We start from the raw sequence: 15,437 nt of genomic DNA on the forward strand, positions 1-15,437 counted from the left end.
TCAGGTTCAAGAAAACACAGCCTCTCTCTCTCTCTGTCTGAAAGGCAGTGATTCAGGTTCTGGATGGTTCCTCCTCTGAGATCTGCTTGGATCTCTCACTGATGGTCACCAGACTGAACACAGAGGCTGAACTGCAGCACCAAGAACATTTAAACAGGGCTTGATCTACACCACCATTACTCACTGGGAAGAAAAAGGGCTCTTCAGGGAAGACAAAGCTGAATGCTACAAAAGGTGGCTATCAGAATTAAAAACAGGCTAAGTGTATTTAAACAGCTTTTAATTTGCACTGTTTTAAACAACGGTTTAAAAACATCTAATTTAGAAAGAAATTCACTTACAATTTAAAACTGCAACCATAAAAATTGTCTTGCACTATTTTTTGTCTTTACAGTTCTTTATCCCTCTGGGAAGCAAATTTTTGCCTTGTAAAGCAAAATGAAGGGTACTATTAGCCCTTAATGACACTGTTCTGACCCTGCAGTTCAGCCTATGTCAGCCTTTCCACTTCAAAATCTTATTTTTAAGAGGTTTATGACTTAGTCATAAAAAAATCAAGCAACTGGTTAGAAGATGGCATGCACATTGTCTGAGCATGGCCATTAAAAAAACAGCTTTAAAAATGACTGGTGCCAGTTAATCCTCCAAAGATGTAAAGTGTTCTCTTGTCTCTGAAGGCCCCTGACACCACAGGCACTGCTGGGGTTGATTTGACTAAGAATATGCACCTTCCTTATGGTGGTGGATCTCTGCAGGGAAGGGGGAGCATTCTGTAGTTCTCTTTTGTTGAACAGATTCTAATTTAGGTATTTGCATGATCTTGTTGTCTTCTGCTCAGTTGTGGTGGGGAAGGCACAGTGAGAGGTGCCACAGGAGGTTCTTTCTGAGGATTTGGTGTTCCTGTACATTGTGCCACACAGAAGGTGCTGTCTCACCATCTCTGATCTCCCCAGTTTTGTTTAGAAGGCTTTCACTCCTCATCTCCCACTTCAAAGCACCAGGGGTTTGTCTCATCTGGAGTACTACAGGGTTCTCAGTTCAGGGTTCCAGTTATCAGGGACCAGATCTGCAGCCACCCAAACACTGAGAACTAAAACCCAGAACTGTGATCTGGTGTCAAATACTATCCCTAAGTCACAAATAGAACAACATTCCTCTCAATTCCTTCAGAGATACAACTACACCACCGTTTTTAAATACAGTGAAATGAAGGTAAAGAGAACGTAAACTGAGGCAGGAATTAATCTACCACATTAGTAATTATGCTGGGTTTTCCTCAATAGGTTTGTGGTTTGTGACTATGTCCTGTAAGTATCAAACTTCTTTGATGATCCTTCCAATTTGAACTAGGATTGTGTGACTTCTGACCTGTACTGGACCCTCTCTCTAACCTTTCAGGTAAAAGACAGTGGCTATTTCCTGATCTTTCCAGCTACCTGGTTGTATAATTATGGGGAGTTATCATCTATATTTCTGCATAAAGCAGAATAACCCAGACTTAAGTCTTGAAAATGAAAGTTCTGCAACCAAAAAACTGATGTGTCCAACCTGTTTGACAGCACAGTCATTTCCTAAAGCAGAGTCTGGCCCAGAACAGACATAAACGTTTGGGGGTAAGCCAGAATAGGAATTTTTCTCAACTCCTGAAGAATCTCTCATGTTGAAGTAGACTGCCCAGAGCACTCTAGGTTTCTCCAGTTCTTCATTTTCAGTCTCTGAAAAGAAAAAAAGTGTTTGCAGTAATCAGCATTCTTGTGTGATAAGGTAAATACATAATCTAGCAGACTAAAAGTCAAATTTTTAACATGGAATTATTGTAATAAAGGACTTTTTTTAAAAAGACAATTATTTTACTTCTCACTTTTTTCTGAGATTGTCTTCCATCATACTTTTTCTTTCCTTTCCAACCATGAGTATGTAAATTCTACTTACTCTGTACACACCATGCCACACCAGAACCAATGATCACCTACAAGCCTCCTCCCGAGAAGCTTGGTCTAAATTTAACACCTTTGCACTTCACATTATCTGCTTTACTGTGGATAAACTCCAAGAGCACAGGATGGGTTGAACAAGCCCTCCCTGGGCAGTGCCAACTTGAAGGCACTGCATTCCCCATGCAAAGATATTTTTGATCTTTAATTTTTCCTCCCCTCCCATTTAATAGTTATATCTCTGTATAGGAACTCTTCCCCCTTGTGTGCATTAAGACTGAGAGTGTTCAAGACAATCTAAGGAGATTAACTGATGCTCATGGTTTAAATAAAAAATCCACAAATAATACATTGAAGAATAGAAAGAATTCTGATAAAGAATTACCAAACCCCAGATATTCTGTATTTGAAATGTGTGACACGCAATATGGAGAATCTCTAAATTGTGGAAGTGCAGCTAAATGAAAATAAATGACTAATTTGTATTTACCTACAATTACTGAGCTGCAGTACTCATCATGAATACAAAATGATCCTGAACTACATCTTCCTTGTTCATAATCTGTACCTTCCTGCAGTTACTCTGCACATTCCTCTAATCCCTCTGCACACAGGCAGAAAAGCCTCTGGGAAAATGAAGGTCACTTCTGAACAGACCAGAATGCAATGGAGGAATACACAACACAGATTCTTAGCTTAATAGATACTATTTGTTTGGCATATTTGCTGTCCCCTTTTTGGTATTTTACCTCCTCTAAAATAAATGAAGCTTGTAAAAGACCTTGTGAGATTTACTTCTTTCCAAGAAAGAAACTTCTAGATAACAACAGCATTCAAAACAGTATTTTAAAGCAGCTGAATTAGAAAAAAAAGAGATAAATCTACGCTATTCCTTCAGTATCTTTTTATAACTGTCAAATAGTTTAAAAAAAAATAGGTGCTACCCATACTGAACAGTTTGAAATATAAATTAAATTCATCAGCCTGTGAAAGTCTGAGCCTTAATACAGGGCAAGATGCTCTTTAATATATTTAAAAGTTCACATTGCTCATAAAAGTTACTTCTTCCTCATTTAGGCAGGAAAATGAATGGAGTCCTCTTCTCCAGGTGACTTTGCCTCTTTGACCTGCCATGGCCCAGTGCTCACTTTATCTGGTGATTCATTTTCAATAACTCCAACAGTATTTGTTCTGACATTTTAATTAAAATACGACCACTACCTCATCCTGATGATAAAAAGGCCTATGTGTCAGGGAAAACTAGCTTTTCAGTGCCTCAGCGCACCTGAGGACCCCTATGATCACAGAGTTTCTCCAGAAGAATTTCAGTCAGGTTCTAAACAATATATCATTTCAGAACTGGATCATTTTACACATTAAGATTAATGCTCCTCCTCCCCAAATGATTAAAAGACACTAAACTGCCAGCTGATCTTCTCTTCACCCGGGTCTTTGAAACACATGGCACTGCCTTGAGAATTTAAATTAAATATTAGAGGTTGGAAATTAGCAAGTTTTAAGTTAACAAACAGCAACATGAGAAGTGTTTGCAACTCTCCAGTCTAAAAAAAGTTACCTGTACTATTACCTGTACTCTACATATTGTAGGCAAACCAATTATAAATATTAAAATATTTCCACATCATAGAACAATTATAAATATTATAAAATACTTCCACATCATAGTAACTTGTATTTATAGCAACATAACCACTGTCACTTTCAGCTGAGCATTGTTTCCTCAAAGAACTATGATTTACTGTCTTGAAGCACGGATACTATATTTAAAAATGCTTTGCCAGACTTAGATACAGCAATATGTATATGCACACGACCTATTCTGTGAGCATTACCAAAAATATGATTAAATACAAAATCTTGGGATTAAATTTCAAAAACTTGTGTGAAATTAGCCCAAAGTATCTCAGGGACAATTTCTAGGCAGCACCTGCTTTGTCAACAGCTGCTTTGCTCTGGGGCTGTGAAATTTTCCATCTCAAGGCCAAAGTTCATGAAAGCTGGCAAGGTTTCCTTGAATTTAGGGCCAAATAATTCATTACTGAAAATTCCTGGAAATCTATCTTTCTGGTAACAATATGTAGCAACTTTATGCTTCAGGCAGAACCCAGAGAATTTCACCTAAACCAGCACATAAGGAAATACCTGAAGACAACAAAAGGCTGAGCATCAGTCGGACAATAACAGCAGGCAAAGAAAACTAAGCAGCTTCCAGCATTGAGCACAGGTGGCAGCTGGAGGAGAAAGGCAGATCATGAACTCTTGGGGTTTTGATAACTATTGTCAGGGATACCCAGGTGACAGAAACCACTAAAACAGGACAGTGTGAAAACATCAGCTTCACAAACATTTCATTTCACTACTGCATCCCTGGAAGGTGTGCTGAGAAGCAAATATGTTCCGTGGTAAAAAGAAAGTGTGAAAATGAAAAAGGTCTCAGACACTCACAGCCTCTGGGTACTGAAGTTAAACCACAACTGAAGGAGACTTGGAACAGCAGATCATGGAATACAACAAACCCAACATCTGTCTAATCAATCTCACTCCCAAGATAAATCCCTTGACTTTGAAATGCTGATATCTCAAGAGCAGCTCACCACGTGCTGCCTCTGATGATGGGTTCAGATGCTCAGTAACAGGTATTTATGAGGGTAAATTACATTTATGTAAAATAATATCTTAATACTTCATTTATTTATTCTTACCTTTTTCTGCATTTACATTGAATAACTTCTGTACAACAGGCTCTAAATCTTCCCTTGCTGTTTGAGTTGATGGACAGGTTAAATGGACTAAATCTGTTAAAAGAGAACACAAACTAATTACAATCACCAATACAGAGATAGATAAATAACATTTACAATTTTTAAAAGGCACAGCAGGCTTTTAGAAATCACAGTTCTTCATATAAATCACTTTGTTTAACCCAGGGAAGGGCTGTATATTATGGAAATACAATGTATATACAGCACACAGTATAATAGAGTACAGGTGTATTATTTGTGAAAATTCAGTTTTGCTTGAATAATGTGGATTTCATATTTAGATTTCTTGCTAATGTACTTGTTTTCATGAAAATAAAAGTTGTTAAACTATTCCTTTACTTGTTCTGCTTTAAAAACTTATGAAATTGTGGACTCCTTAAAAAAGATACTCACTTGATGCATCTCCTGACCCCTTTTCTGTTCCCCTGGTTTCTGTTCAGACACAGAACCAGCGGCTCTGCTGGATTTTACAGCCACATTCATTCAGGTATTTAAAAGCCTCATCTTAAAACTTTTCATAAAACCACCTTAACAGACTCATTTGCCACTGGAAACTCCTCAGTACAGAAGTATCCACCAGAGAATCACAAAGAAATTTAACATAACTCTGTACAAAGTTTGGACTGATTAATTTTTTCTTCATTACTGTAAATTCCTGATCCATTTCACAGCAGTGCAGAGCTGAGGTATTATTTTAAATCTATATGGCATTTTTCTCTTTTCCCTCTGAAGTCTGGTCGGTTTTGTTGTCGTTATTTTCCACTACATCACACAGATATTAAATAGGTTTCCTGCCCAGTTTGACACTGGTTCCATGAGGACCAGAAATTTAACCCTTCACGCTCCTCTTCCTTTAGGTTGCACACAAACAGATTATATTCAAACATTAATATTCATTTTTTATTCAACCCAAACCAAACCTTCTGCCTAAAAGGAATATGTACTAAAAAAACTACAAGGAAACTAGTGATGATAATGAAAGTCTCTCTGTAACCTTAACTAGATGTTTACAATCCCAAACAATGGGATACAATCTATTTTTTCCTCAAAAATAGCCAGCTATAAATCACTAAAGTTCACATCATTTACTTTCTATAAAATCTTTTTTATTATCTTTAAGGTTATGGCTGTGAGTCCCAGTCATCAGTATATATTTTGATTATATTTGATTTACTCAGGTATAACTGCATTAGTTACAGTGGTTGCCAACATTTGTCTTCAAGTAATTCTTGCAGCCAGAAGAACGATGAGTTTAGTTCATGATTTCATCATTACAGCCTCCAGTTTTAGGGCAAGTGAAGGAGTTTGGTTCCACTCAACTGGCAATACAGATGATATGCCTGTCATTTATGCAGTGTGATCAAAGAGGGGATGTATTTGTATACTTATCTTAAATAATTGTTCCAAGGAGAAATCAGTCAGGTTAAAACCCATTTGCAGATAATGATGTAAAAGTTTTTTAAAAGATTATGAAATATGTCCCATAACTGTAACTCAGCTATGCCTAAAATAGAACTTTATTATTTCAACACATGAAGACAAATTTCATTAAGGAAGGCAGTACCTCCTCTTCTGAAATGAAAGGAACTTATGGAGAAAAGTAAATAACTGAAACCTTAATATTTCAGCACCATAAAAACCTTCAAGAAACTAGTAATTTATATCTGTTGAACATCAATCCTTCTTTAGTTTCACTTTCTGCTATATATATTTTGTGAACCTTTAAATAAAAAAAATAAAAGCAGCTATTTAAGGGATAATTAATAACAATATGCCTTATGGCACTAAGTTCTTAATTACAGGCTTATAATTTTTTTATTATTATTTAAGTAGGAAATATAACTTTGAATGACTTCATCATTTAGTTCACTCTCATATGCAAAGAACTGAGTTCAAGCCTAGGTAATAGTAAAATAAATTGGTTATTATTACAGTTACTTATTTTTTGTTAAAAAGCATTAGGTCACCTCTAATTCTATTTATCTTCCACAAGTGTCCCAAATGGGTCATCTACTTAACAGAATTCAGCAGAAGAATTTAGAAAGAAAAATAAATACCCAGTAAGAACATTTTGTTGCTCATTTATTTCCAGTTCACATAAAATACCAACAACTGAGTCTTAAAGCTCTGTACAAAGAAAAATGTTAATGCAAATACTGGGATGGCCCTTCTGAAAAGGTGATCTCTCATATTTTTAGAATCAAACATCTAATGGGGTAATGAAGTTCTGAGAAGAATTTTTATCATTTTACCTCAAACATATCACGATATGTCTACCATGATATACCTTCTCACCTATGCTCATAAAGGGACATAATCCCACCTCCACCACAACTTCCAGAAGATAAAAAGCTCCCACTGTACCATTTTCAGTTTAGTTTCAGAGCTGACAGAGTCAAAGGGGAAAACCCTCTTGACTTACAGGTGTCCTTCATGCAGGTCATGGTTGAGGAGCACAACTCAATGACACAAACTGCTGGTTTGCCCAGTTCCACGGGAGGCACTGTCAGGATGGAAACCTGGGAAGCAGAAGAGCCTGTGGTAAAGCAGAGTATTGTGGAGGAGGAGGAGGCAACCAGCACAGTTCCCAACACAGGAATAACTGCAGTGACACAGTTTGGTTTGCTGGTTTACCAGCACAGAAGAAACACAACAGTGATTAGTATCCTTTAAAATTAAGGACTGCAGAGGCTGATGAAGCAGAAACATTTAAGGAAGGATCTGGCAGTGAATAGTAAAATCTTCCAACAGTAAAAGAGAATGTGGAAGAAAAAGGAACTTTGAATGAAGTTTAGACAAGGTAAATAATTAACAGTTAACAGAATACTAAGATAAGGTAATAGTTTATTACAAAGCAATCAAAAAGCAAGCAAAATAAACTACCTTAAAGACAGCAGCTTAGAAACTCTATTATAGTGTGACTTTATTATTTTATTTTTATATTGAGTATAGTGTCATTTTCCAAACAGGAAAACCCAAGTAATGGAATAAAACTAAACTAAAATTTGTAATACTTTTATAGACTAAAACAAATTAAACAATTACCGGTAATTCTGGATTCAAGCAGAAACAAAACCATGAATTAATTCCTCCCACAATTAAATATTAATGCATACAATACATAAAGACAAGTGATACAAAATTGGTGTGTACCTGCTGCTCTGGATCTGTGTTTAGTACAGACTGATCTGTAATGAGCACTGCTCTGGAGATCTGCCTACAATTTAATAAAAGAAATATGTAAAAATAATTATATAAAAAATATAATTATGTAAAAATAAAACACATAAAAAATAGCAATTTGGAATCATAGTTTTGGTAATACTAAGGCTATTTCACCATATAATCTTTATTAATGTGATTCTTAGTGGGATATTTTGCCTGTTGCTGAAGTAGGAACACATCTGGAACATTAATGCAGTATTTTCAGTGACCAAACTAGATGATGAGTCAATGCAGCTGTATAAAAAGGTTTGAACATCCTTTTGATTAAAAAAAAAAAAAAAAAATTAAAAATAATCTTTTGTCTATTTGACCAAGATTAGCAGCACCATGTTCCAGGACTTCAGTGTCCCAAGCAGCACAGGACACTTGGGATTAAGGGGAAATACAGCAGGGAGATCATGAATTGCAGTTTCTGCTGCTCCAGTGCCCAGGATTATTTCTGCACTGCACTCACTGCTACAGTTTTGCTAATAATATCTGCACTGCTTTGAAGGCAAAGGCAGATATGTCCAACTGTTCCATACCTGTAACACACATTTGTGCATGTGCTCTCTGACAGGTAACTGTCTTCCACAATAAAATAGTTGGCACTTATTCTTTGTCCAAAATGATCCACAATAGCTTTGCATCTGTTTAAAAAAAAACAAACCATAATAACAAATTTCAATACAGGGTAACAAAAGCATGCATAAGAACATTTACTGATAAATAAATAAAGCAAATCAGCTTTACTTAACTTTTTCTTCAGGCATGAAAATTACTTTTTCTTTTAAATTAAATTCTTCTGAATGGCTTTATCAGTGTTTCAGTCAATTTAACATACAGGACTTGAACCAGTCAATTTTACATATACTCCTATACTCAAATTCAACAGGTACCTTGAAAACAGTAACTAAAAGAAGTGTAACAGTACAAGCAGTGTTTTAACATATAGCATTCTCAGAGTTTCAAATTCTATTCAACATGTGCTTCACTTGCAACTTTAAGAAGTTTTCCCTTACTATTAATTTCAGTGATTTCATTCTCAAGCTCTCATTTGAATACTGCAAATAAACAAGGAAATGGAGCTGCTGCAGTTCATTTCTAATTATAACCTTTCTTATTGTTTATGGAACAATTTCCCTGCCACCCCCCAACCATTATCAGAGGGGAAAGGTTGATTAAATGTCATGTTGCATCACTCAAAGCCAGTAAAAGCAACGACATGTTTTATTTTCCTGCTAAGTGTGTTGTTTCCTCTCCTTTGTTCAGGAATAGCATCAGGTCATACGTGTGATAAGATTTTAAACTGAGAGAGAGGGAAAGAGAGTGCTTTAATTTCAGTCCCACTTCACTTCAAAGGGTGATGCTGAGAGAATTTCTTTCAAGTGCTGCTCCCAAATCCAGCAAACACTTGTGCACTGACATTATCAGGTCTCTGTCATCTGATCTGTGTTGGGACAATGAATCATCCCGAACCCTCCATTGACCTTCTTTCAATGTGTCGAGATAAAAGGATGAAAATTAGAATCCATCTCCTTGCAGTGCCACGAGTTATAAATGTACTTTATAGGGCTCATTATCCAAACTAATGGACTAAGGGCGACATCCTTGAAATGGACTCAGCAGCACTGCCAGAGCCAGCCTGCAGTATTTCAGATATGTAAATTACTGGGTTTGCTACAGCTTTTTATTACAGATGTATAAATGTCCATTTGTCACATCTCTTCCATTTTGAGACAGAATTATGTAATTGGAAACATATGTAAAGTGTGATCAACACAAAACGCCTCCTGTTATTATGGAATTTTATCTTATGTACCCCCAAAAGTGACCTACAACAAACACAGAGAAAAGCAACAACAAAAATATGATTCTTGCATTCAATGTGCTTTTTCCTCAGCCTCAGAAATATGATGTGGTTTTTATTTTCTAACACGGGATGTTCTGCAAACATATTAAAACAGTAGACCTGGTACAATACATAAAAAAAATAGGTATTTTCAAGTGTATTACCAAAACCTTAAAATAGGGATGTCTACAAGTTTCTATACTTTCACCCTGTCTTCCCTGAATCCTGTTTTCATAAACTATTAAAAGTACTACAGAAAAATGAGAAAAATAATTGTAGAGTTGGGGATGAAATCTACTGTTCTCTGCATGTACAGATATGGGAAGGAAAATGTGAAAAAGCAATATTAGCCATGTCTGGAAAGGAGCTGGAATAAACTTTGATGATACTTAGGGGCTTTAAATTAAATGCAAAACTAAAAGTTTGATAAGAAAACCAAGGCTGCAGATAAAAAATTTCCCTTACAGGTATTAAACCAAGAATATTAAAGATAGTGAAAAAATAATTGCATTAAGATATGGGTGAAGCCTGGAAGGTTGTGGAAGATACTCTAAAATGAATCCTCCACAATGTGACTAAATTTCTCCTGTGGGGAGTGTAAGCTATTTGTAACCAAGAGAAGCTGCCTCTGGAACACAGAGCCAGCTGTACTGACAACCAGATATGAATTTGCCTATTACCAATTACTATTAATGGTCTGTTGACTCAAAAGCTCAGTATCTCATAAATAGCCTCATTAACAACTTGATAGCTGATTTTTATTAGGCAAAACACTGAAGCCCAAAGCCAAGACGAAATACAAGCTGGTGCAGGGAGGGAATACACAGTGAGGATGGAGATAACATGAAGAAAGAAAAGGAAACAGTGGTCTGGGATATGTTGTGCCTCTTCATATTCACCATCAGAGAATGGCATTATTAAAAGCCCAATGTTTTTGGAATAATGAAAGTCTGATAAAGTCATTTAAAAGTATTTCAATAATTCTGTTCCCCCAAAATCCATCCTTCAATTTTGAAATGTCATAAGTGAACCAGGAAAGCAGCCTAATAGCCTAAAAAAAGATACTTGAAACTTATGTTGAACCCTGGGGAACTTATTAGATTCAAAACATAAAAAAGCATGTTAATGGAAAAGCAGCACTCCACCTCTTTTGGAACACATATAACCTTATAAAGAAAATATTACTTTCAAAGGTCTTCAGAATGTCCCTCTGAAAGAGCAAGTTAACTGTTTAAACATTACTGGAAAATAAAGCTTCCTACAGTAACAGTTCAAATATTAGTGTTAAAATAAACTGCAGAGTTTCTAAAAGGGGCATAGTTTCATCTGCATATGAATTATGCATTTAGAACAACACACACGAGGAAATGCTTATCACATTTACATCTCACAGTCTGAAAGTGTGCAATGAACTCCAGAACCTGCAGGAACTGACAGAAAGATAAAATCTGTTGTTTACACAGTTTCAGGGAAAAACAGCTACTACTTGACCATGCCACGACAAATGTAGCTCAAGGAATCCAATGTGCAGAGCAGCTGGAAAGTAAACACTTCCCCCCCATCATTTAACTACTAGTTTTCCTAATAAAATGTTACGACATCATTTCTAACTTAATTTTCAAAATTTTCAACAGAACATCTAAAACTTTCAATTATATACACTAAGTTGAAAATAAACTCTTAAGAGAGTAAATTCTGCAGTTTAGGCTGATAACTGATAGAATGTGTGTAACAGAAACATAACAATTTACAGAGGTGTGAAAAATGCCACTACTGGAAAAACTCTGGGTTGATTTTTCTTAGCTCAACTTTAAACCTGCCTACAGGCCTGATATTGTTGTAAAAGAATTTATTCTGGGATAAGAGGGCAGCATAGTTTATGACAACAATCTACCTAAAAACTCATTAAAGTCTTTTCTCTTGGAGTGACATGCATTATCAGCAAAGATTAATCCGATGAGTCTTTAGGTGAGTTCCATTTTTAAAAATGCAATAACAGAGGGCTTTGTTGTCATCTGATGAAAATCAATTAGAGTAGGTAAGGCCACAAGGAAAACTAACATCACTCATCACCAGCCCCCCGGCAGCTGAAATGATTTGTCTTCCAAGCTTGGGTGATCAGGAGCTGTAGTAATATCACAGGGAAATTAATTTAGTTTCTATATTCTAGACCCACTTTCCTTGTTCTGGAGGACCTATACACAAATTACTTTTAATCAAGGTTGATGTGTTATTAATACCAAGGAGGATCTTTGAAGAATCATTTTTTTTCAAATTGACTCCCCACATTTTTCACCTGCATTTGGTGTGCAAACAGAAGGTTACTGTGTCACCCTTACCTGCCAGAGGCTTTGTCCACCACCAGGCACCGCACGGGGTGGCGAAGGCAGTAGATTCCCCCAAACACAGCACACAGCCTGGGAACAGGGAAAGACAAAGGTTATTCCCATCACAACTAATGGTAATCACTGTGTGTCACAGCCAGGCAAAGCTCTGTGCCCTCTGGTAGGACGGATTTACTGACTCCATGGGCCCCAACACACGGAAGAGTGGAGCTGCTGGAGCGAGTCCAGAGGAGGTCACAGAGATGCTCCAAGGGCTGGAGCCCCTCTGCTCTGGAGCCAGGCTGGGAGAGCTGGGGGGGTCACCTGGAGAAAGGAAGGCTTCGGGGAAACCTGAGAGTCCCTTCCAGGGGCTAAAGAGGCTCCAGGAGAGCTGGAGAGGGACTCTGGACAAGGGCCTGGAGTGACAAGACAAGGGGGAATGGTTTCCCACTGCCAGACAGCAGGGTTAGATGGGATACTGGGAAGGAATTCCTCCCTGTGAAGGTGATGAGGCCCTGGCACAGGTTGCCCAAAGAAGTTGTGGTTGCCTCATTCCTGGAAGTGTCCAAGGCCGCCAGGTTGGACGGGGCTTGAGTAGCCTGGGATAGCAGAAGGTGCCCCTGCCCATGGCAGGGGGTGGGACAAGATGGTCTCTCAGGTCCCTTCCAACCCAAACCATTCTGCAATTTTATGATTTTGAAGTAAAAGATTTTGGTATCTCTTCGTAGATGGTCAACTTGAAAAGAAAACTTTCACTTTCCAGACGTGACTTCCTAAAGTGGAATCAATTTTGTCACTCAAACATCCTATGAGGCAATTCAAAGACAGTCAGTCCCACAACCCCTTTCAAACCTGGATGGCCTGATGCAGCACAGCAAAGGCCTGCAAGTGTGTCCCCAACCCACCCTCCCCTCTGAGCTCACTCCAGAAGGCTCAGCCCAAGCAGCTGTCAGCACCAGCACTGACACTGCCCAGACTGGAACACCCAGTTCCCTGGCAATACCCCTGGGCTCATGCAAAAACAGCAGAATATCCCCACGTTGAATCCCAGCCTTGGCTGTCTGGAGATTGCTGGAGATGACACAAAGGTTAAACATCCACTGAAGGATTATTAGGGAGCCTTGAGCTACGGGCTGATTATCTCTAATGCTGCAATCAATGGCTCCTTGCCTGACAAATCAGATATCAGCATCTTTCAAACCAACTCAGATGAATTTATTTCATATGTTATATGTAAGAATAGCGCTATTAACTTAATTATAACTAAGATTCCTCAGTTAAAAACATTAAATTACATCTTTCCTTTGACTTCAACCACAGTCAGGGGCTTTTTGATATATGCATTTGATTTTTCTAGTGTGCTTTGAAAGAACTTTGCTGCTTGGCTGCACAAAAATGTGAATTACTTATTTCCAAGAGTAGCCTTCTATCCAGAGGAGGAGGGCATGACCTGTTTTCATAAGAGGCCAGTAGAAAACTTCTCTTTTTAAATGAAAATGGAAAGGAATTTTGATTGTGTTGTTAAACAATTACAGAAAGCCCAAATACCTATTAAACAGCCCAGCACGAAAAATGACACAATCGGGAAGAACTTGCCAAAATTATTTAAATACAGAAATAGAGATATTAAACTAAATGGCACCCCAGTAATTTATGACAAAGTAAAATCACTGTGCTAACATTACTTTCATACAATGGGCTATTCAAGATGATTTGACTGTACTTCAGGTACAAGGCAACTCTTTGATACCATTAACTCTAAATGACAGACATTTAAACTGATATTACTCTAATTAACTGGCGACTGCCTACCCCAATAATTCAAGTTTTGCTGAAAGATAGCAACAACACCGTACTCAGCTTCAACTCTGCCCTGCTGACATCAAATCATATTACAGCTAAATTAAGAGTTGTGAAAATTTTTGGCCTGGTAGCTCTCCATCATCCACAGCCTTTAAATGCCATTTCAGTCCCCATCAAGGCAGGACTCAGCAGCTGCAGTTTTTAATACAGCTGTGAAACAATAGGACATATTAAAAGCTGAGGTTTTGACAGCATATTCACCATGATTTATGACTTTGTATATAATTTGATTATTCTATTAATTTTACTGATTACTGATTCAGCTAATACAGTGAAGGTCACTTACAAAATAAATCTTCATTACATTCCACAGAAAGTAAGTGCCTCCAACTAGTTGTTTTCTTTAATTAAACACTAATGTAACAAGAGAGAAAATAGGCTGCAGGGTTGCTGCATCTGTTGATACAAGAGGAGTTTGCTGCTTTGATGTAATGCTCTCCGATATTAATTGAACAAAAATAGAATGTGTCTCCATCTGACATCTCGATTTTCAACCCAGAGATACCATAAACACACTGAAATTACAGACTTACCCTTAGTTCACTCAAACTACAGAAAAAAAATAATTGAAAACTGTATCACAGTTTTACACCAAAAAAATAGTTTGTATTTCTAGTATCTAATTTGTCTTCTACTTTCTGAAATTCACAGAGTAATTAATTTAAAAATTGACTATTTTTCCCCCTAAGTGTACAGTTTTCTATAGCAAAAACTGCTTGCTTCTCTCCTTAAAGCCGAACACTGCATGTCCAGCACAACGAGCTTTGGAGAAAGATCAAAGAAAAACATGCCAAGTGCTGAATTAATGAATTTTCCTCTTTCAATTTAGTTTTACACACAGAGCAAGCTGTGATCTGGTTCTTATGTTAAATTCTGTGTTTCCTGGAAGGCCCCTCAAACATCACCAATTCCTCCAGTGTTGTTGCGTGTTCTAAAAACCCTGACAAGCAGAATACAGACAAATCAAATAATTAAAATGGCTACAGTTAAAAAAAAAAAAGATGGTTAATCTTCCCAACACAGATTTCCCATGCAAAAGTCAAAGTTCAGTGTTTACCAAATCAACTTAAAAAGTTATTCACAAGGAAATTTTAAGAGAAGTTAAAATTATTACAGTTTTTGCAAACAGTTATAAGTTCTGAAAATTTATCTGGGTAACAGTACAGTCAGGAAAAGTCCCATGGAAGTATTATGAGAAACATATTGTCACTTGTTGAAGTAAAAAGGGGAATAAATAAGTTCTGTTTGAGAATGAATTTATTGTGTTTCCAGAAACTGCAAAGTAAATCCAGACACTGTACAAAGATAATGAGAGATGTGATTAAATATGGGGCTACTGTCAGCAAAAATGCAAAATTTGAGGTGAAGAATTTGAGACTAGGTCTGAAGTAAGTAGTTCCAGAGACATGAAGTTTTGTCAAGAATGGCCAGAATCACAGTGTAAAAGTGCTGTTTCTTAAAATAACAGCATTATCAT

General features: G+C 37.1%; 1 protein-coding gene across 2 annotated transcripts in view; it reads right to left on the bottom strand.

The window, feature by feature from the left end:
• The window catches only part of CHM (CHM, Rab escort protein 1), a 55,283-nt gene that overhangs the window by 8,560 nt on the left and 31,286 nt on the right, over positions 1–15,437 (bottom strand). For both annotated transcript variants that reach the window (XM_027645355.1, XM_027645354.1), the window contains exons 9-14: positions 12,113–12,190; positions 8,467–8,571; positions 7,871–7,934; positions 7,140–7,236; positions 4,658–4,750; positions 1,549–1,715 (exon numbers count right to left, since the gene is read on the bottom strand). In XM_027645355.1, coding sequence (XP_027501156.1) covers positions 1,549–1,715; positions 4,658–4,750; positions 7,140–7,236; positions 7,871–7,934; positions 8,467–8,571; positions 12,113–12,190 — 604 coding nt within the window. The remainder of the gene's footprint in view (positions 1–1,548; positions 1,716–4,657; positions 4,751–7,139; positions 7,237–7,870; positions 7,935–8,466; positions 8,572–12,112; positions 12,191–15,437) is intronic.

Source organism: Corapipo altera, unplaced genomic scaffold (assembly GCF_003945725.1).
Source record: "Corapipo altera isolate COAL_440 unplaced genomic scaffold, ASM394572v1 65, whole genome shotgun sequence".
Lineage (NCBI taxonomy): Eukaryota > Metazoa > Chordata > Aves > Passeriformes > Pipridae > Corapipo > Corapipo altera.